Genomic DNA, 21783 nt, shown 5'->3' with positions numbered 1-21783 from the left:
CGGGTGGGTGCAGGGCAAACTAAAGGCTCTGCCCAGCTGCCCCAGAACTTTGTGGTGCCCTGTGGCATCGCAGCCACCTCCTGGGTGCTGTGGGCACTGGTGTCACTGTTTTCCACCCCAGGAGTGGCACCTGAGCGGGGATGGTGCCCAGCTGGAGGTGGTACCTGAGCGAAGGTGACACCCCACAGCCATCGGTGACCCCTTGAAGACCTTCCATCCCCAAGCCCCCCCTGGGCTGAGGGGTCCCCAGGAGACCCCGGTGCGGCGGCACAGGCAGAGGACGCTGCCGCGGGGTTGGAATTCCCGGCTGGCACAGCTCTCCGGGAAGCCGTTCCCTAAAGGGTGCCGGGCCGGGCGAGGGCTGTCCCCGCTCCGGCCGCTCCTGCTGCACCTCCTCCAAGTCCTCTCGTCCCTCCCACTCCCTCCCAATGCTCGCCTCCTGTCAGGGAGCCGGGAAAGGCTGGGATAAGGAAAGGGCTCTGGGATAGAGGCGCTACCAGTCTGGCCGGCTGCCCCCGCGGATGCTCCGGGCCGGGCAGCGGGGCAGCTCCCATGGCCCTTCCCAGCGGGATGCTCCTCGCCTGCTCCCTCTGCCTCCTGCCCGGTAAGTGCCCTCTGCGCCCACCCCAATTCCTCAAACGAGGCGAAACCCACCGGGAATAATTTATACTGACTTGGGAAAGGTGCTGCTTGGAGAAAGCCCAAGGTTAATGAGGCTCTTGGAAAAGTTTTGCTGGGAGCGGGAGGGAGGGAGGGAGGGAGGTGGGAGCCTTTGAGGAGGCTGCTTGGGAGGGATGGAGATCCTTGATGGGCTCCCCAGGACCGAGCGGGCGGGTGGGCAGCGCCCGACCCCCCTCCTCGGCTGGAGGAACAGGATTAATTGGTGTTTTCCTAAAGCATCGGATGGCGGGGGGAAGAAAACCCCCCAAACTAACGACCCTTTTATTTAGAACTAACGTCGCGCCCCACAGGTGGTTCGTCCTGTTGCACAAAAGAAAATCGCTCGGGTTTAAATAAAATAAGAGGGGTTTTAGGCAGAGTTTGGCTCCAGGAGCTGAGCCTGCAGTTTATCCCGTGCGGGACGAGCTGCCGGGGGCTGGGGTGAGAGGGGGAATGGATTTTTATGCTCCTTGCCGGCTCGTTAGGGCTCTCTTCTTGCAGAAAAGTGTCCCAGCACCGGTAATTCCCGTTTCGATCCCGTCTGGCATCCTCCCGCACGCAGCCGGGCTCGGAGCTGCCAAACTGGGCTGAAAGGGGGGAAAAAAAAAACTTTTCCCCAAACCAGGAGCGCGGCCACGGGCTCACGCCTCCCCCAGCCAAGCGTTCCCAAACATCCTGGTGGAAACGCGCGCCAGGCTGGTTGAGGTTTTTTTTTTTTTAATGGCTGCTTTGCTTTTTTTTCCCCTTCTCTGGTGGCGGATCCTTTCAAGCGGCGGCGGCGGCGGAGCTGCTTTGCTCGGTTAATGGGGACCATCTGTGCCCTGCCCGTGGCCAGCGCGGGGCTGTCTGCGGGGAGGGCACAGCCCTGCCCTGCCCACGGCCCGTGGGGGGAAACCCCCCCGGGGAGACGCTGCTCGGACACAAAGGGTGGGCACCGCTCAAGGAACTCGGGGATGTGGCACATGGGCAGCTCTGCCCTGCCCTGGGCTGGCAGGGAATCCTGCCTGCGAGTGGATTTGCCCATGGGGGGTTTCTGTATCCAGGGGCTTCTGCCCATGGAGGTTTCTGCCCACGCTGGTTTTTGTACCCAGGTGTTTCTGCCCATGGGGGTTTCAGCCCACGGGGGTTTGTGCCCACAGTGGTTTCCAATCTCAAGTGTTTCTGCCATGGGAGCTTCTGCCCATGGATGTTTCTGCCCATGGATATGTCTGCCCATGGATGTTTCCATCCTGGGGTGTTTCTGCCCATGGATGTTTCTGCCCTTGGATGTTTTTGCCCTTGGATGTTTCTGCCCTTGGATGTTTCTGCCCATGGGGGTTTCAGCCCACGGGGGTTTGTGCCCACGGGGGTTTCCAGTGTCAAGTGTTTCTGCCACGGGAGCTTCTGTCCATCCACAGGATGTTTCTGTCCATGGATGTTTCCATCCTCGTGTGTTTCTGTCCTTGGATGTTTGTGCCCACGGGGGTTTGTGCCCACAGTCTTTACCATCCTCAGGTTTTTGTGCCCACAGTGGTTTCCACCCTCAGGTGTTTGTGCCCACAGGGGTCTCTGTCCGTGGATGTTTCTGTCCGTGGATGTTTCTGTCCATGGATGTTTCTGCCCCCAGGGATTTCCCTCTCTGAGTGTTTGTGCCCCTGGATGGTTCTGCCCACTGCAGTTTCTGTATCCAGGGGTTTGCACCCACGGGGGTTTGTGCCCACAGTGTTGCCCACCCCAGCTGTCCCTGCCCAGGGGGTCTGTCCCATCCTCTGGGGAGGATGCCCTGAGGTGCCCGTGGGTCAGACCATGCAGCAGTTTTCCCTCACCAGTTTGGTTTCCCAGAGAAGGCAGTTGACTCCTTCCCTCTCCCAAGGGTCACCAGGTGACAAAACCATTGTGCTGGCTCCACGTGGCACATTTGGGATTGGCCAGAGGGGTTCTTAAGAACCCTCCAGTCCAGGCTTTGATGGTGGAGACTTAATTTTGGGTGACTGCAGAGCCCCAGCAGTGCAGCTGAGAGGGGACCCCCCCCCCCCCCCCCCATTGTCCATCCATTGGCCAAGGCTTGGTCTGGAAAGATCCAATAAATACCCCCCTCAAGGCATTTATTTGAGAAGCCAAACCTTGCCCCTAGCCCATGGCTTTCCTGGCATTTTCCTGGGAAAGGGGCAGTGGAAGACTTGCCACTATTTATTCCTGGCTGGCATTATCACAAATGAACAATCCGTGAGTTCTTTAGGGCTGCAAAACATGGCCATCAAACAGCTCCTCCCCAGTTTTGGGGGGCCCAGAAAGCTGGAATTCTGGAAGCACAAGGTACCTGTGTAGCTGCAGCCCCGGAGCTGCTTGTCAGGGATTTTGTGGGTGAGCAGGAATGTTCCCCACACGAGCCGGGAATGACTGATCCCTCTGTTCATCCTCAGCATTCCCTGGCTCTCCAGCCCCTGCTGCAGCAGCCACCAAAGCCTGGGCTGTTCCCTAATAGCTGATGACAAATGCTGGCTTTGAGATAGGGACATGGAGAGGAGCTGGGGGCTGTCAGCATCTCGTCTGGCACAGAGGGATTCCTGGGAATTAAAGCTGGAGGGAAGCACAAGGACACGTGGCCCATCCTGCTCCTTCTTGCAGCTTTTGCCTAAATATCCTTTGTCAAGCTTAAAGATTTCCTTGTCCAGCCAAATATTTCAATCCTGGGAAAAGAACAAGCAATGGGATGCAAAGGAGCATCTGATGCCACCAAATCCTACGTGAGGATGGGGATGGGGATGGGGATGGAATCACCGGAGTCCAGCCCGGTGCTGAGTCACCAGTGGCATTCCCAGGGATGCTGAGGGGGCAGAGATCACATCCATGGACCCACTGCCCACTCCTTATGGGCTTGAGTGAGGAGAGGGAATGGGACTGAGAACAGCAGGGCCAGTTTGGAGGTGCCAGACGGAGCTGCCTGACCCCGGCACGCTCCAGATTTTTGGCAGACGGGATCTTTCCCTCTGCCATGCACTCTCAGGCTCCTCCAGTGAGCAGCTGGCTCATCCCTCCAGGGCAGCAAGAGCCTGGCATGGCACATGCTCCTCTCATGTCCCATTCACACCGTTTTCCTTGTGTCACCTGCAGTGCCCCATGTATATGACACGGAATCCCCTGGGATGGACACGTTGGGATCTTTTTCCAAGTGTCACTGCTCTGTGTTGGCTCAGCCTCTCTCCAGAAGCTCCCTTTCAAGCTGTGACAGTGCTGGAGGTGAATGAAAAAGGCTGGATTTACATGATTCAGCTAAAAATATTGCCTGCATTTCCCTCACAGGCAAATAAAACCAGGGAAACTCTTCCGGCAGCTCCGGCGTCTGGCTCACAGCTCCTGGAATCAGAAAACTTTGGAGCAAAGGAAGTAAAATAGAGCCTCAAACTTCTCATGGAAGTAAAAACAGGCTTAGGGCACCACAGTGCTGCCAGGCACCTTTCCAGAGCCCCCTTTCCAGCTGTGAATCCCACTGCCTGCCTGAAGGATCCAGGCAGGAGGATGGCACCGGGACCCACCGTCCCCCTCCCAGAGGTTTCCCTTACAAGGAGGACTTATTTTTATCTTTTTTGGCAGGAAAGGTGGCTTTTATTCCCATCATTGTTTCCCAAAATGTGTCTTATTTTCTCCTCTTTTCGATCTTCGACCTGACAGGAATCAAAAGTTTGGACACGACAGAAGCTCCGAGCTCGGAGCGGAGGAATTTGAGGTTTCCTGCCTTGGCGGCCTCACAAGCAAAACATGTGGCTTTTGGTCACTTATTTATGACAGTGATGTCACTCCTGACAAGAAAATGAGCCTGGGCTCTTCGGGGTTGCTAAATGTCCTTGACAACCCGTCCTAAAGCTCCCACGAGCTGGAGCCAGTTTAAATATTCTCTGCTCTTTGTTTGGTTTCTCTGTGCCTCGAGTGCACCCATGGTTTGGACATCCCTCCCCTCTGCTGTCCAGTGCCTGGAGACTTTCTGCTTTTCCAGCCCCATCCCCTTCCCCAGTGCCTGGTGCCTGCTGTGGCTGGGATGTCCCTCACAGCTCTTCCCCCAGCTCAGAGATTTCCCACTTCATGGAATATTTCTGCTGTTTAGCCGAGGGTTTATGTTGTTTTCCGTGTCCTGGCTGCCTTCTGCTGCAGCTCCACGATGTGGTCCTAAACCAAGGAGGCATGGGATGGGATTCCCCAAGTTATCCCTGTGCTCCCACTCCCCAAAACCCTCTGCAGTGCAAAATCAGAGAAACTGTGATTAATGCAGAAATAAATCAGCTGGAAACCCATCCCATCCCCCCCGACACTCGCTCTGCACCCGAGGGGCTTCTACACAACCTGGAACTGAACCTGCTGGAAACACAAAACCCCTTCCCTAAAAGTCACCCCTTTTCCAAGGGGTTTTCCAGCCAGATCCAGGGTCTCTCTGGTGGTAGCAGTGACACCCCAGGGTGCTCCTAGCCCCCCAAATCCTCCCCCTTGCCCTTGCCCATCACTCCTCCCATGCCCAGTCCCATGCCGTGTTTCTCCCCCGGGTATCAGTTACTCAGAGGAGGTTTTAATTTGTTTTGTAGTGTTAAATGAGGTCAATGTACCACAAAATATGCTGGCTCTCATCCGTGTCTCCTTTTTTTTTATTTTTTTATTTTTATTTTCTGATCCCTGCTTTCTAGAATTTCTTTTTGTAGGATCAGGAGGCTCCTTCACCTCAGCCCTCCTCGGCCAGACCACGCCGCTCCCTCGTCATGGAGCCAAAGCTGCAGATTTGTTCCCATGCCTGCAAAAATCAGCTTTATCCCTGACATTCCTACCCATCAAAACACTCTCCATCCTGAATTTTTCTGCCTGGGAGCAGCATTCCCAACCTCTCCTATTGACAACTCCTTTATGTCCCTGTAAATACCAACCCCGAGCCTTCTGTTGCTGTTGCAGCCCTTCTTAAGAAGGATCTTTTATTTGCATGAATCATCCAGCAGCTCCTTTCTGTCCAAGTGGGAATGAAAAGCCAGGATATCCTGGCTCATCCCTATCCATCCCTGCAGCTTCCACCTCCTTCTTGGGAGCTGGATGATGTCCCTTTGTGCTTAAACAACCCCCTGGGGGAAATAATAGTAAGGAAAAACCACTTGATTGTATAAAAATCACTTTATTGTATAAAACACAAAGCATTTGCATCTGTGGAGGGTTTGAGGGTGCTGCTGGTCCGAGCCAAAGTGTGTCTGTCTCTGGATGAAGATGGGAGATAGTGGCTTGGAAGCCTCTGGCTGTGGGACATGGACCGTGGGACCTGGGACCTGTAACAGAGACAACGCAGTGCCAGAGCTCCCTGGAATGGATGGAGCTCTTCCCCCTATCCAGGGGTCTTTGTCCCCAGCTAATTCCTCCATGGAATGCAGCCAGGGGGGCTCTGGCAGCTCCTGCACCCGTGGATGGGCAAAGAAGCATCTCCAGCATTCCCAAAACACCCCAGTCCTGGCAGGATTCCCTTGGCATCTTGACTTCCCACCTTGCTGCTGGGTCTGGCTCCTCACAGAGGGAGGAGCTGCCAGAAGAACCCCCCAGAAATTGCTCCCTGGCCAGACAATTGCTCCTGGAGTTTGTCCTGGGTGGGCTGTGAGCAGCAGGCTCATGGAGATGGGATGCTGTGGGCAGGGATCCTGCTCCTGGTGTCCTGTGGGAAGGGGTGTCCTCCAGAGCAGCCCTGGGGAGAGGACTGAGCCCAAAAACCACCCTGTCCAGCTCTGAGCATCCATCCTCAGGGACATCCCCCTCTGGAGCTGCCTCTCCCTAACAAAGCAGCACCAGCTTCTCACCCAGGGGAAATGACTCCCAGCTTTAGATCCCCGGGGCTGCAAACCCCTCAGGGGCAGAGGGGGATGGGCTCCAACTGGGGCACATCTGCTGTGGCCACACATTTTCCATGTCCCCTCAGCCCATGATCCCTGCTGGGGGGGTGGGGACGTGGTGGGGACCATCTCCACCTCAGCTGGAGGAGCAAAGTGTCCCAGAGCAGCATCACCCGTGGCAGGGGGTTGAAGACACGTCAGAGAGGAGGAGGATGCTTTTCTTTCTCCTTCCCATGCCCACCCTGGTTCCAGCTGGTCCCCTTTTCCATCAGGATGAGCTGGTGGATGAGCTTTGCAGGTGGGTGGGGAAGGGCTTGTGCAGCTGTGGCCTCTAAACCCTCAATGATCCTGCTTAAAGCTCCATCCCTGGGGCTGGAAACCCCCTGGGGGCTCAGGGATGGGCAGAGGAGTGTTGGGTGGCCCCAGGTGAGGTGGGTCTGAGGTACTTTGGCTCTTGCAGCCTCCTCTCTGTCCTGGTGCTGTGGGAATTCTGTGCCACAGGGAGTCAAACCACCCCTGGCTCAGGTAGGTCCATCCTGGGGTATGCTATACAGCTTTTGGGGGCAGCATTCCCAGGATGGCTGGGGTTGGAGGCACCTCTGAAGGTCACCTGGTCCAGGTTGCTGGGGTTGTGTCCCCTTAGAGTTTGAGTATCTCCATGGGTGGAGACCTTCCAACCCCTGGGGTGACCTGTGAGCACAGCCAAGGGGTGTTCTCTCCTCCCAGCCCAGCCCTTGGCTGACAGGATCCTTCTCCTCTCTCCCAGGGCTCAGTGACACCTTCAACATCGACACCAAGAGGCCCAAAATCATCTCTGGCTCCAAGGAGGCCTATTTTGGGTACACGGTGCAGCAGCACGACATCGGGGGCCAGAAATGGTGAGTGAGCTCTGGGCTGGGCTCTGGAGGGGGGGGAGTCCAAAACAACCCTCCCAAAACTCTGGCTGGTCTCCTCCTGCTCCACCTGACCCCCAGTTTGGGGTGGGAGGAGCTGTGACTCCGAGGGAAACTGAGGTTTGCTCGTGGTGGTGCTGAGTGAAGCAGAGCCTGGAAACCCTTTTCCTTTCAAAAAGTGGAGTTTTGGGAGGGGATAACGGGATATTTTGGTAGGGTTCTGTACAGAGGGTGGTATCGTGGGTCCTGCCCATCTGCCTCCCGTGCACAGGGCTTTGCTCCAGACAGGTTCCTCATTCCTTGGAGCCCCTTGGACTCGGACACTGCTGGAAACCCACCCGGGTTTTGGGTCGGGGCCATCCCGTTTTCTGGAGTTCCCATCAGAGCCTGGTCTGCAGAAGTGCTCAGCCCTGCCTGTGTCTGTCAGGAACGTGAGATGAGCCTTGGGTGGGCCCTGCCCAGATTTTGGGTTTCGTGGGGGGTTTTGCTGCTTGCCAGGGCTGGTCCCCACAGGGGGATCCTGCCCAGATGTTGGCAGAACCCCTCGGTGCTGGATGCTGTGGGGAGCCCAGGGAATTCTCTGCATCTCCATTCCTGCAGGATCTGTGCCAGGGTGGGCGACAGCCAGGCTTGAGGCAGCAAGAAAACACATAATGAATGCCCATGGATACTCCTGGAATTCAGGAATCAAACCTGTTGTGCCTTTTCATGCCCTTTGCTGGTGCTGGTGGGGGACACGGGGCTGGATCTCAGGCTGAGCTGAGGTTTCAATGGGAAGGAATTTTTGGGGCCAGTTGAGGGCTCTCTTTCCTCTGGCTCTGAGCCCTGTTTGCTGCAGGGATTGTGTGGTTTTCCCAAATGGAATTTTGCATCTCATTAAGGGGGTGATGCTGATGCTGCAGCCCCAGGGCTGGGGGGGCTCTGGTGCTCCCACCTGCATCCCAGAGGGCTCTGCCAGGGAGCAGGTGACCTCTTGGGATGTTTTTCCTCCTCCCTGTCCATGAACCTGCGCTGTGGGACTCTTTCCCAAGCGAGCTTACACTCAGGAATCCAGAAACATCTGGATGGGACAGAGCCCTCCACCTTTCCTTTGCTTAAGAATGTGACTATTTACCCAAAGAAACGCTTTTTTGGGGCTAAAGAATTTTAGGCAGGTCATGGCCAAAGTCAGTGGAGCTTAAACACAGCTGTGGGGTCATTCCAGTGAATGAAACAAATCCCTGGAAGGTCTTGTGCAGGACCCCTGGGTGTGGAGCTGGTGGCACAGAGGATGTTCCTCTCCCTGGCCTGAAGTCTGCCATCCTCAGCTCCCTCCTGGCAGTGCTGGAGCACATCTGGGTGTCCCCATGTGCCTGATTCCCAAAGGAGCCTGGTGTCTCCATCCCTCAGCTGCTCCAGGGGGTGTCTGGGATGGTGGGATGGGCTCGTGCTCTTCAGGGCACTCAATCAGATGCTTCGGGGCACGGGAGCTCCTCGTGTGCAAAATGAACAAAATGTGAAATATTTTCCGTCAGGAACGGATCCAAAACCCCAAAAAATTCGGTGCTGTTTGCTCTGGCTCCTGCAAGAGGCTCCAGAGGTTCTGCCAGGTCAGGATGAGAGGATGTTCAGGGATCGTGGTTCTCAGAAGCAGATAAGGAACAGGAACCAAGTGTCTCTGCCACCACATTCCTGCTGCCTCTTCTTCTGGAGAACATCCCTTTTCCAGATCTCATTTCATCCCAAACAGCCAAATCCCTGGGAGTGTCCAAGGCTGGGTTGGACGGGGCTTGGAGAAACCTGGGATAGTGGGAGGTGTCCCTGTGGCAGGGGTGGAACTGGATGGGCTTTAATTCCCTTCCAACCCAAACCATTCCATGATTTATGAGGGATCCTGTGCAATTCCCTCCCACCCCTCAGGGCCTGCTTTCCCTGGGAACACCAGCAGCAGGGAAACCCTGGAGTGTTCAGTGCCTCCAGAGATTTCTGCCCAAAGGGAGCTCTTTGAGGGAGACTGATGGAAAACACCCATTTTTGGGAATATCTTCAGCCCAGTTGCATGTCTAGGTGCTGTTTTATCCCTGATCCCAGCAGAGGGACTCCAGTTCCTGAGACTGGGAGTCTCTTATGCTGCTTCTCATACCTTGGAGCTGCCACCACCACTGATGGGCTAAGGATTAGTGAAAGGGGATAAAAATCCTCCCTTTTCCCAGCAGGACACTGGAGCAAAGACCAGCCCTGGTTTATTTTTTCTGTTCTCCCATTTCTCCTGCCAACGTCAGGCAGGACAGAGGTTTAATTTCCTCTGGTTTTGGTTATTCTGCATGAAAAAAGGAACTTTTTCTGCACAGCAGGAGCGTCCACACGTGCACACACACACACATATATATATATATATATATAAATCCAGCATTATTTAAATCTGCAGTTATGCAGCACAAAATGTCCATTAAATATGTGGACGTGGTTAAAAAATGAAGCCACTGTGACTCACCCTGGTTGAAGGAGAAATGAGGAAGCAACCCCAAAGCTCTGTGGTCCAAACCAGGGACATGGAGGGGGAGGAGGATTAGGATTGTCCCAAGTTCCAGGAGCAATGGAGAGGGAATGATGAAAGCAGGGGTCAGATGAGCATCCTTCAATCCCATCCCAGGGGAGTTCAGCAGGATCCACTGCAGAGGAGCTCCAGGGGGATCTCAGAGCTCCGTGTGGTTCCAACGACGTGCACGGACCCGGCTGCCAAATTCCAGGCGTGGAATCCGAGGACTTTGGCACCTCTCCTTCAGTCTGAGCCTTTTAATGCTGCTTTTGGCTGCTGTGGATGGGTTTAGAAGGGTTTCAAAGCAACCTATATATATATATATATATATATAAAAATATGTGTAGATGTGTGTGTGTAAAGGCATATTTAGGTGTGTATAAACTTAGAGATAATATTCTCCAGGTATCTTTTTAATGAGTTTTTCCCCTTTCTTGAAGGTTTGGAAAAAGGACCCAGATCGTTTGCACGTGAGGGCTGTAATTCCAGCCCAGATAGTGGAAAATCCATGAGGAAAGAATTCAGATTATTAAAGTCTAGGGGAGGGGGGAGAAAAAAATCTACTTGGATATACAGTGCTCGAAAAGCTGGTGGATTTGGGGGGTGAGTTTGAAAGCGGCTTTCAAACTTCTCTCTCAACACCTTCTCTCTCTTCTTCATTAAGCTGGGGGTGCCTTCTGCAATTATGTGAATGGAAAAGATGACAACAGGGTAACTGAAACTCATCCTGAAGTGCTCCAGGGCCTCGTGCAGCAACGCTCAGGCAGCGGCTGCCCGGCCCTGGAGCCTCCTGGGATTTTGGGATCATGGGATCTGAGCTTGCCCAGTGCCCAGGGCTGGGGAAATGGGAGCTCCCTGTGCTGCTGGTTTTGGGACAAAATGACCTGGAAGGGGTTTCAGGGAGTTGCTGTGAGGATGGAGGTGATTGTGGGGTTGACTTGAAGGGGTGAGCTGGCTCAGCGCTGCTCCTCTGCCCGGGTCACACTCTGGTTTGGGCCATTTTGAGGGGGTGTGAATCAAATCCAGGCAGGTTTGTTGCTGTGGAAGGATTTATTTGGGCAAAATAAGTGTGTTCAAACAAGCCAAGGGTTTCCACAAACTCCCATGGGATGTGTGTCCCTGAATTGTGGAAGCTCCCACGGGTGCTCTTCTCGCAGTGCTCGGGGATGTTTGTGGCCAACACAAACTGGAATCACATCAAATTTCGGGTCCAAGAGCAGGGGAAAAAGGCAGAAAAATTCCCTCTGTCTTTCATCTCCTTCCAGTTGTTTGTCTTGGTTGCTCCCTGTCATCCCGTGAGCAGGAGCTGTGTCATTCCCTAAGGAAGGACAATTCCCTCCTCTCACACGTGCGTGGGAGGACACTCCAACCACTGCCCTCAGCTTCCCATTGCCACCAGACATCCCAGGAGAGAAGTAGGAGAGGGAAAGGGGGTCCAGGGGACTGGTTGTGTCTCCACAGGGCAGTGGCAGCATCTGGGATGCTCCACACAAGTGCCAGGACCAGCCTGTGGCTGTGGATTGAGGGTTTCCAGCTATGCAAAAAATGAAGCTTGAGAAGAACGGGCTGTGGAAGGAGAGCCCTGGGAATAAACATCCATTAGCCCTCAGAAGCTGTAAAAATAATAAATATAGCATTCCCGAGCTGGCTGAGGGCAGGGATTCACTGATCTGCTGGCAAGGTGGCAGGACTGGGGAGTGGGTCCCTGTGGGCTTCAAATCTGTGGGTCGAGTGATTGGGATGCTCCAGAGCTCCCTCCCCATCCTAAGCTCATATCCTGCAGCTGTGAAACCCCAGTGAAGGGTTCACCCCCCCTTAACCTCCCACAAAAATCATCCTTGTGAGCCCCTCCAGAAGTTTCCCCCCTTCCCAAGGGTTCCTGGAGAGGGGCAGCCCCGACCCCCGTCCCTGCAGCTGCTCCAGGCACAGACATGACGTTCCCAGTCTGAGCCCGGCCAAGGGGAAAAAGAGGAGGGAGAAGGGAGGGCAAAAATCTGCCTGCTGGATTTCAGGCTATAATTGTGCTGATCTGGAAAAACAGTTACAGGGTTTGCTGTTTCCCTACTACTGAGAGAGGCTTTCTTGGCTGGAATTCTCCTGTGGTTTGGCCGCTGCCCGAGCGCTCGGATTATTTTGGTGGAAGGGGACGGGACTGCAGAGCATTCCTGCAGCCTGGGGATCATGGACGGTGGTTGTGGGGATCATGGATGCTGGCTGTGGGGATCATGGATGCTGGCTGTGGGGATCATGGATGCTGGCTGGGGGGATCATGGACACTGGCTGTGGGGATCATGGATGCTGGCTGTGGGGATCATGGATGCTGGCTGTGGGGATCATGGACACTGGCTGTGGGGATCATGGACGCTGGCTGTGGGGATCATGGACACTGGCTGTGGGGATCATGGATGCTGGCTGGGGGGATCATGGACACTGGCTGCTCCCGGCTCTCCCTCCCACCACGGGCTGCAGGCACAGGGTGCCCGTCTCCTGCCTGTGGGGTTTTGCCATTTTTTGGCCTCGTTTTCAAGAAAATCAGGGAATGGTTTGGGTTGGAAGGGACCTTAAAGCTCGTCTCGTTCCACCCCCTGCTATAGAGACACCTTCCACAGACCAGGTGACTCCAGCCTGGCCTTGGATGCTCCCAGGGATGGGGCAGCCACAGCTTCTCTGGGCTGATTTCAGCCAGAAAACTCCCTCCCTCTCCCTGCCTGCTTGTTTCTTGGGAAGTTGGCTGAGCTTTGGACCAAATTCCCCCCCTGGCTGCACGGGAAGGGCTGGGATGGCTCAGCTGCCCCACAGACACACTGCCCAGGGAGCAGGGCCTGTGCTGCTCTGACCTGATCCCAGAGAATCCTGGAATGGTTTGGGCTGGGAGGGACCTTAAACAGGTCCTGGATGGGCAGGGACACCTTTCACCAGACCAGGTTGCTCCAGCCTGGCCTCGGACACTGCCAGGGATGGGGCATCAATAACTTCTGGGCAACATCATCAGAGCTGATGCCCAGCGGTGCCTCCAGAAGCACATGAGTGGGGGAACCCCCTAAACACTGTTTGCTGGTGCTAAGGGGTGACTGGGCAGAGCAAGAGCCACCTGGGGAGAACTGGAGTCCCAGAGTTTGTTCTGGAAACCTCCCAAAGGAAGGCAGGGATCCCACCAGAGCCGAGGGACACGAGCAGCCCTCAGAGAGCACCGAGCCAAGAAGGGCTGTAAACACCTCCCTAATGCAGCATCCCAGAGTAAAAGGGGGGAAATTACACCAGGAAAAACAGGAGAGTCTCCTCAGTGCTGAGCACAGGGAGTTCCTCAGCCGTGTTTTCCAACCCGCCCCTCAGCCGCTATTTTAGGGTCGCGACCTAAAATTGGCCATTTTTGTGTCATCGCTGCAGCCACGTGCAGGGCTCTGACCCTGCCTGTCCCCTGTCCTGCTGCTGGGTCCCCTCAGGGCTGTTCCTGTGACGTGGCTGCTCCGGGGGGGGGATGGAGGGGTTTGCTGGGTGATCAGGAGTGACGTTCCCAGCCGGACGTGGCGCAAGGAGCGGCTGCGGGAACGCCGGGCGTGCTTGTGTCTCGTTCTGTAATGAGAGGGTTTGTTAGAAAGTGGAGAAAACACTGAGCTGCCCTTAAAAAGCAACAGCTGAGAGTTGCTCGTGGGTGTTGGTGGCACGTGGATGGCAGGAGGGGACAGGGACGGGGACAAAGCTCACGTTCAGGGTCTGGAGCTGGGGCACTGCAGGGGCAGAGGGACTCAAACTTCAAAGCAATGATTTACTGCTTTGGGGGGAAAAAAATCCCCCAAAACTCCCCCAAATGTGGGGATGGAGCTCTGTACTTTGCAGGTTGTGGATTAACTGGGGTAATTTGGGGAGTGTGGGGAGACTTGGGAGTGAGAGGCCAGCTCCAATGGCTCCACCGGGAATGCTTCTGCCAAGGGATGGTTTATCAGGTATTCAATGGGTAAAACCCATCTTGCAAAGGGTGTAACATCCCCTAAACCCACCAGCAAATAAGGAGCCTGGTGGCTCTCTGGCTGTGTCAGCCCAAAGGTGGTGCTGGAGAAGATCCCAGAGTGGTTCAAAGGACATTGGGCACAGCCGAGGGAAGGATCTGGTTTGATAAAGCAACAACCACCAACCCAAACTCCCTCTCTGAGACCCGTTGGAGGTTGCCCAGCCCTCAGCCACAGCTGCTGGTCCCAAGAGTGGTTTTGTGGTGGCCCTTGGTCACCAGCACACGAGTTTTCTGTGCTCGTGGTGGGCAGGAGTGGCCAGTGGGATCCTCAGCCCCAGCAGAGCCGTCCCATGCTGCCTGTGCTCTTCAGCTGGTTGAAAAACCAGGAAAATAACCTCAGATTGATAAAATGATTTGCTGGAGGCTGCCCAGAAGCTGCTGGCAGACCCAGGACTCATTTTCAGGTCCCACATCCTCCACCTCGTGGACTCCTCCACCGTTCCTGCCTCTCCTTGCACTCCCGCTGTTGGTGTTTTTCCACCGTGACCAGCGTGGAGGAAAACATTTGGAAGTCCATCCCTCTGTCCCGATCCCTCCAAGGAGCTCCAATCCCACTTAAAGTTTTCCACAGCTGAACTCTCTCTTTCCTGAACCTCCCTAATCACTTCTTCATCCAGTTCCATCTTGAATAAATTAACTGCAAGTGAATTCGCCTCGCAGGAGATTAAGTGTCCCACTGATTGAAAAGTCCTGTGAACAGCAGAGTGGCTCCTGCGTTCCTCCCTAAGCCCCACATTCCCGACTCTCCAGACATACCTTCCTCTCCTGAGCTCTTTTCGTTTAATCAAAATACCTTAAGGCTCAAAACGAGCTTTAATCAAAATACCTGAAGGCTCAAAATGAGCTTTGCAACCTCTCCACGACACACCCGGGGAGTGAGCGCTGCCAGGGGGGTCATTCCCTTTGGAAATTAGGAATTTGCTGGATGCAAAAAGGCTGTGTGGTCCCTGGAGGACCTTGAGTGAGGGGCTGAGCTACATCCAGGTGAAGACGCTGGTGAATACAGGGGAAAGTGCTGGAAAATTTGGCTTCTCCATCAGGATGCCTTCAAATGCTGCCTTCAAATCAGGGATGGATGTTTTCCCAGGAGATATGATCCAGCCAAAGCTCATTTGTTGGGTTCAGTACCAAGGTAAGTGAAGTGAAATAATGTCTGTGACACAGGGAATTCCACCAGGAAATGTTTTGACCAAGAGGAAGAAAATACCCCAATAATTCACCAGGCCTGAATATCTGTGATTTTAATCTGTGCACGTGTAACAAAACCATTTAAAACGGTGTAAAAATATGCAAATTGAGCTTGGTACATCATTTTTGTCCAGAGAAGCTGTGGCTGCCCCATCCCTGGAAGTGTCCAAGGCCAGGTTGGACGGGGCTTGGAGCAACCTGGGCTGGTGGAAGGTGTCCCTGTTCATGGCAGGGAGTGGGACTGGACGAGCTTGAAGGTCCCTTCCAACACAAACCATTCCAGGATTTCCTGATTCCCTGTTTGCTGTGAGCCTGCAGCAATGGACACAGCCATCCCACCCCATTCCCAGCCCAGCCAGGACATCGGGAAGCAGGACCCAGCACAAAGCACTTGAGCTCCTCTGGTATTTCCACCAGCAGCCTGGTTTTCCTCTTTTTATTTTTTCACCCTGGATGAAAGTTAAAAATATGTGCTCAGACATGTTGCTCTGAGCAGTCTGTGCTTTTCCCACTTAATCCCTCTTCTTATTTTTTCCCTTTTGTTTTCTCCACGAGCAGGGCATGAAAAGGAAGGCGAGGGAGGGCTTGTTTGGTTCTGATTTTCTTTTAAAGCCTCTTTTCCGAGCCAAGCCGTGCCGCAAGGGCTCCCTGCAGAGCCAGGAGGGCTCTTTGCAACAGCCCAGGGAGCACCAGGGGGAGATTTGGGATCACCCGAGGGGGTGAGGGGTGTGTGGGGAGGGGGAAAGCTGGGATGGAGCGAGGAATGGCTCCCTGCTGCAGCAGGGTTTGGGTGATTGGGTGTTTGGGGTTATTTGGATGATTTGGGTGATTTGAGTATTTTGAGTGATTTGGGTGATCTGGGTTGTTTGAGTATTTGGGGTTATTTGGGTGAATTGGGATTATTTGAGTGATCTGGATTATCTGGGTGATTTGGGATATTTGGGTGATCTGTGTTATTTGGATGATTTGGGTGATTTGAGTATTTTGGGTGATTTGGGTTATTTGATTATTTGACTATTTTGGGTTATTTGGGTGATTTATCTGGGTTATTTGGGTGATTTATCTGGGTTATTTGGGTGGTTTGGGTGATGAGGGTTATTTGAGTATTTTGGATTATTTGGGTGATTTGGGGTTATTTGGGTGAACTGGGTTTTTTTGGGTGATTTATTTGGGTGATCTGAGTTATTTGGGTGAACTGGGTGATTTGGGTGATTTGGATCATTTGAGTGATCTGGATTATCTGGTTGATCCAGGTGATTTGGGATGTTTGGGTGATCTGGGTTATTTGAGTGCTTTGTGTGATCTGGGTTATTTGAGTATTTTGGGTTATTTGGGTGATCTGGGTGATTTGGGATATTGGGGTGATCTGGGTTATTTGAGTGATCTGGGTCATTCGAGTATTTTGGGTTATTTGGGTGACTTGGGATGGGGGGTTTATTTCTTTTTGAGGAAAAACCCCACATTTAAAGCACAGGGTCGCAAACCCCCAAGTAAAGGAAGAGGCTGGGAGCTGGTGAGTGGAGCAGCATCCCTGCAGCAGCACCTTCCAAACAGCTGGAAAAGCCTTTTCCCAAGCTGCCAAGTTTCCATGAGGATTTGACAGCTTCAGCTAATGAATCATTCCAGTTGAACCAAAAAGGGAAACAATGCCATTGTCTTCGGGAGACAAGAATTCCGGTTTCGTGAGCTCCACAGCCCCTCTGCCTTCATGGCACAGCCTGGAAATATTTGGGTTTCCTTTGAGCTCCCAGCCCTGGCAGAGCTGGAGACTCGGGGAGTGGGTGGGTTGTCCTCAGCATCATCTCATGTTTGAAGGGATGCTTCGACCTGGTGCTCAGGAATGTTTGTTATTGGGTGGTGTGAGGACATTAATCTGTGAATATTAATTAATGGGAAAGCCTCTGAGAGGATTTCCTGCAGCTTTCCTTCCAGAAGTTCAAGTTAAATCCCATTTATGTTAGATTCTTCAGGAATGAAGAATTCCACAATGAGAACGTCACTCTCTGAGGTGTCTCAACCTTTATCCCTTTGCATCTTCAAGGTCTTTTTCTCTCCCCCTCCCACACCCTTCCACATCTTCCAACCTTCCCCCTCCTCTCTGGCCACCAGCAAATGGACACTGATGGTGGGACAGAGGCTGAGGGACACAAGCAAACTCCTGGTGCAGCTCAGGGAGAAGGTCCCAGACTCCCCTGAGCTTCTGGATGCTGACAGCTCCAGATGGATATTGCTTTCCTGCAATTAATCCCCTCGTTAACACCAGGGCTGTAAGACAGGAAGTATTTCCATGAGAATCTGTGGATTTTGGAGCTTTTCCTTTGGTGAGCAATTCCCTTTCATAGTGATGGAATAAAAGAATGAGTGTTTAGTGTCTTTGTAGAAGCGACATTGAACAACAAAAAAAAATATGACCATTTCTGGTCTAACAGGGAACATCTGTGCTGGGCCAGTGGCTTTGCCAGCTGCTGGGAAGGGCTGTGTGGAACAAAAGAGGTCCTGTTTTATCTGGAGATCCAGACTCGGACAGTTGAATCCACAGATAGGATTTTGAAAGCAAAAAAAAAAAAAAGAAAAAAAAAGCAGATTTATTTTGGGCCGACACATTGGGAGCAGAAGATTCCAATAACTCGTGGTTCTGGGTATTTTTGAACCGGCCTGGAAGGAATGGGCAAATTCCTCAGGTCCTGCTCCCTTCCTCCTTTGGTTTGCTGGTTTTTCTGGTCAAGGCCAGGAGAAGAAAAAGTGAGAAAAATGTTTGTGATGTCCCAGATACATCCTGACTGGAGACCTGTGTCTTTAATGGGTGCTTGGATTTTTATCAGCTCCTCTTATTTTAAAGAGCAGATTAATGCCCAACGTCCTCACTCAACCCTGGAGATCCAAATGCTCGGCTCTGAGCTCTTTGGTTGGAGCAAATTCCCCTTTTTCAGCTTTTTGGTGGGGAAAATTCCTCGTGGGTCCCGGTGTGAGTGGCTGTCAGTGCTCTCCCAGCTCCTCTGGGTTCCCTTAGGCAGGACTTTGCACACATCCGTGTCCTGAAGACACTCTTGGCATGAAGTGGGAGGTGTCCCTGCCCGTGGCAGGGGGTGGGACGAGGTGATCTTTGAGGTCCCTTCCACCCCAAACTATTCCAGGGTTCCATGAAAAGGCTCCTCTGTGACCAGCAGTGAGAAGGGACACTGTGCCCCCTGCCCAGGGCCAGTGCCCACCACGGACACCTCAGGTGGTGCTCAGGGGTTTGGTGCCATCCTGGTGCCGGCCATGAGGTGGTGATGGGGGTCCCTGCTCCTTCCTGTCCTTCCAGGTGGTTTTGGAGGCCTCACTCCCTTCCGGGCATCTGTTCACCCCCATTCCAGTGAGTGGGCATTAATTCCAGGCAGCTGTGAGTCAGAGCTCCAGCTTATTCCTGCCTCTTCCCATGGGAAGGAGAAATGGTGCTTGCACTGAGCCAGGATGGGGGAACCTTGGTGACACCCCCCAAAGCACAAGCAGGGGGGTTTGGGCTGGAATTTGGGCTGGGGAATCCTTCTTCCCAGGGGGTTCTCCCCCCCCTGGGCACTGACAGACCCCTCTTTCCCCAGGCTGGTGGTGGGAGCTCCCTACGAGACCAACGGGCAGCAGAAGACAGGAGATGTCTACAAGTGTCCAGTGACCAGCGACAGCCACAGCAACTGCACCAAACTCAACTTAGGTACAGCCCCAGGGGGTCCTCAATGTGCCCTTATCAGGGGATGATTTTTGGCAGGGCTTTGGACTCGGTCTGTAAAGATAGACCTGGTTGTGTTGCCCTAAAAGCGTGAGGTCTGTGTGGTTTAGGAGGATTTTTAGATAAGGAATTATTTCGGGAGTTCGTGTTATTCCTGGTGCTGAGCTTTAAGGGGTGTTAGGGTAAAACTGAGCAAATTGGAATAGAGTAAAAAATCAGTTGTTTGTTATAGCTTACACTGATCAGGATAAACTTTTCAATGGATAATGGTCCCACAAGTATCTGTATTCCCTCCCCAGGGATGGTTGGACAATGTGCCCGTCTCAGATGGTTCCCTGGGCACAGGCAAGTTTAGTTCCCAGGACCCAGCCTGACCCCGTGGTGTTTTGGGAATTCTCACCCAGCCACACCACCCCTGGGCTCCATCACTGCTGTTGCAGCAGGAGAGGCCCTGGGGGTGCTCCAGTCCCGCTGCCATCCCAATCCCACCTCCCTGGGTGGAGAGAGCGAGACCTTCCTCGGGGCTTCTCGGGCTGGTCCAGCACCAAAGGCACAATATTGGGATTTTGGGACGTGCCCTCCCGGAGTCAGAGCAGACAAATCCCCCTTTTCTGCCCAGTTTGGGACACTCCACAGGCACATCCCTGTATCAGCAGGGAATGTGAGAGCCAGGAACTTTCCCATGGTCCCATGGAGGGTTTGGGGTAAGATCTGGGATTTTTAACACTGGAGCAGCTGGAGCAGCTGCTGCTCTCACTTTATTTTTCATCATTATGAATCTCAACTATCCTGGGTTTCTACCAGATCTGATAAGAGAGGAGGAACTTTGAATCATCTGCAATATTTGATTGATTGGCTCCAGATATTTTTTTGTTTTAACCATTGTTTTCTTTTCTCCTGTTTGTTTTCATTATTTGGGATGACAACACCGAGACTCTTCAAGGAAATAAATCTCTTTTGTGTGTAAATTTGAACCCTGCTAAAAAGCAATCTTTTTTTTTCCACTGGGAAGGAGTTTCAAATGACAAGAGCAGTTCCATGAGCACATCCTATTTTGTCTTATTCCAAATCAATTTGTTTAGTGAGGACAATCCACCAGGGCCCTCTGAGTGGAAGCAGATGGGAGCTGCCCTGGGGGGATGCCAAGCTGGAGAAGCAGGAGGTGATGTGGGAGCAGGGATCTGCCCTTGTCCTCCCTCACTGAGTGGGCAGCAGGAGCAAGAACATCCTGGTGCCCATGGAGAGCTGTGATCCCAAACTGTCACATCCAGTGGGGTGGCTGCACCTACAGCCAGGATCCTGAAGGACTCAGGGCATGGGATGGAGCCCCTTTTTTCCTGGATTTGCTGCAGATCCACGTTCAGTCAAGCTCGGGGTGTGCAGATGGAAACCAGAGCTGCAGCTGGTCCACAGGGACAAACAAGGGGTGGTTGGAATCTGCCTGGCCTCAGGCTGAGCTCCCTCGAGCTCCAGGTCGTGGATCTGGGTTTTGGTTTAAACCTCAGCAGGAGGAAACGGCCTCCAGTTCCACCAGTGAAGGTTTAGGTTGGATATTAGGAAACATTCCTTCAAAGCAGAGGTTTCCCAGCCCTGGCACAGCTGCCCAGGGCAGTAATGGAGTCCCCATCCCTGCAGGGATTTAACAGGATGTGGCCCTTGGGGACAAGGTTCAGTGGTGGCCTGGGCAGTGCTGGGGGAGGGTTGGACTTGAAGGTCTTGAAGATCTTTTCCAACCTGAACAATTTCATGATTCTGAAAGACTTCCAAAGGCCACAAGCAATGAAACCAACCCCCAGTTTTACCATTAATTGCCCGATTTCCTCCTTCTTTTTTCCTTTGGACAAGGGCCTGGAGGAACAGGACAAGGGGGAGTGGCTTCTCACTGCCAGAGGGCAGGGATAGATGGGATATTGGGAAGGAATTCCCTGATGGGAGGGTGGGGAGGTCCTGGCACAGGTTGCCCAGAGAAGCTGTGGCTGCCCCTGGATCCCTGGAAGTGTCCAAGGCCAGGTTGGATGAGGTTTGGAGCAACCTGGGACAGTGGAAGGTGTCCCTGGGGGTGGAACGAGATGGGTTTTAAGGTGATTCCAATCCAAACCATTCCATGTTTCCATGATTCCCAGTTTACTTTTCAGGCAAAGCAGCAAAGGGGCAGCCCTGGATTGGAGGGATCTGCTTGTCCTGGAGCCCTGGGGCAGAGGGATGTCTGGATGAGGCAGCACTTGGGTCACAGCTCAGTAATATTGGAGGAACACAGGGCTGCCCTGGGGCCATACCCAGTTTCTGGGCTGTGAAAGATGGATCAGCCACTAAATGCCTGCTGGCCTGGCACTAAGGGAGGAGACTGAGCCCCTCAGAGGGGTTTCTTCCCAAGCACTCTCTAGAGATCCTGCCTCTGACTCAGCCTCATTCCCTGGAAGACATTTTCTAGGAGGAAAAACCCCAATTCTGTGGTGCCACTGCTCCAAACCAAGCCCAGAGCACAGGGGCTGCAGCGGGGCGGGCACAGCCCTGCTCTGCCCACGGCTCCCTCTGGCTCCAGGGGTGCCAGGGGGCACCACGGGGATGGGATGGGTGCCCCTGGCCGTCCCTGACCGGCTCCTCTCTCCCAAGGCCGGGTGACGCTCTCCAACGTCTCCGAGAGGAAGGACAACATGCGCCTGGGGCTCAGCCTGGCCACCAACCCCAGGGACAGCAGCTTCCTGGTGAGGCACTCGGGGTTTGGGGGTTTGCTGGGGGGGTCTGTGTAGATCAGCGTGGAAAGGCAGGAGGATGCTCCTCTCTGGTTATATATCTATTTTATATATATATATATATATACACATATTTATATAAATTTTTTTATTTAGATATTTATTTTTATGTATATAAACTATAGATATATATAATATTTCTATTTATATATTTATTTATATATATAATATTTCTATTTATATATTTATTTATATATATAATATTTCTATTTATATATTTATTTATATATA

General features: G+C 53.2%; 1 protein-coding gene across 1 annotated transcript; it reads left to right on the top strand.

Annotated features, from left to right (window-relative positions):
- Positions 1-446: 446 nt before the first annotated feature.
- Positions 447-21526, top strand: LOC113960384 (integrin alpha-11-like; the record flags this gene model as incomplete). Its single annotated transcript, XM_027669930.1, has 4 exons — positions 447-604; positions 7252-7363; positions 18675-18784; positions 21413-21526. Coding segments are annotated over exons 1-4 (388 nt in total), but the record flags the coding sequence as incomplete, so codon positions are not given.
- Between the last annotated feature and the right edge of the window lie 257 nt (positions 21527-21783).

Source organism: Corapipo altera, unplaced genomic scaffold (assembly GCF_003945725.1).
Source record: "Corapipo altera isolate COAL_440 unplaced genomic scaffold, ASM394572v1 292, whole genome shotgun sequence".
Lineage (NCBI taxonomy): Eukaryota > Metazoa > Chordata > Aves > Passeriformes > Pipridae > Corapipo > Corapipo altera.
This window is presented reverse-complemented; position numbering and strand designations above follow the sequence as displayed.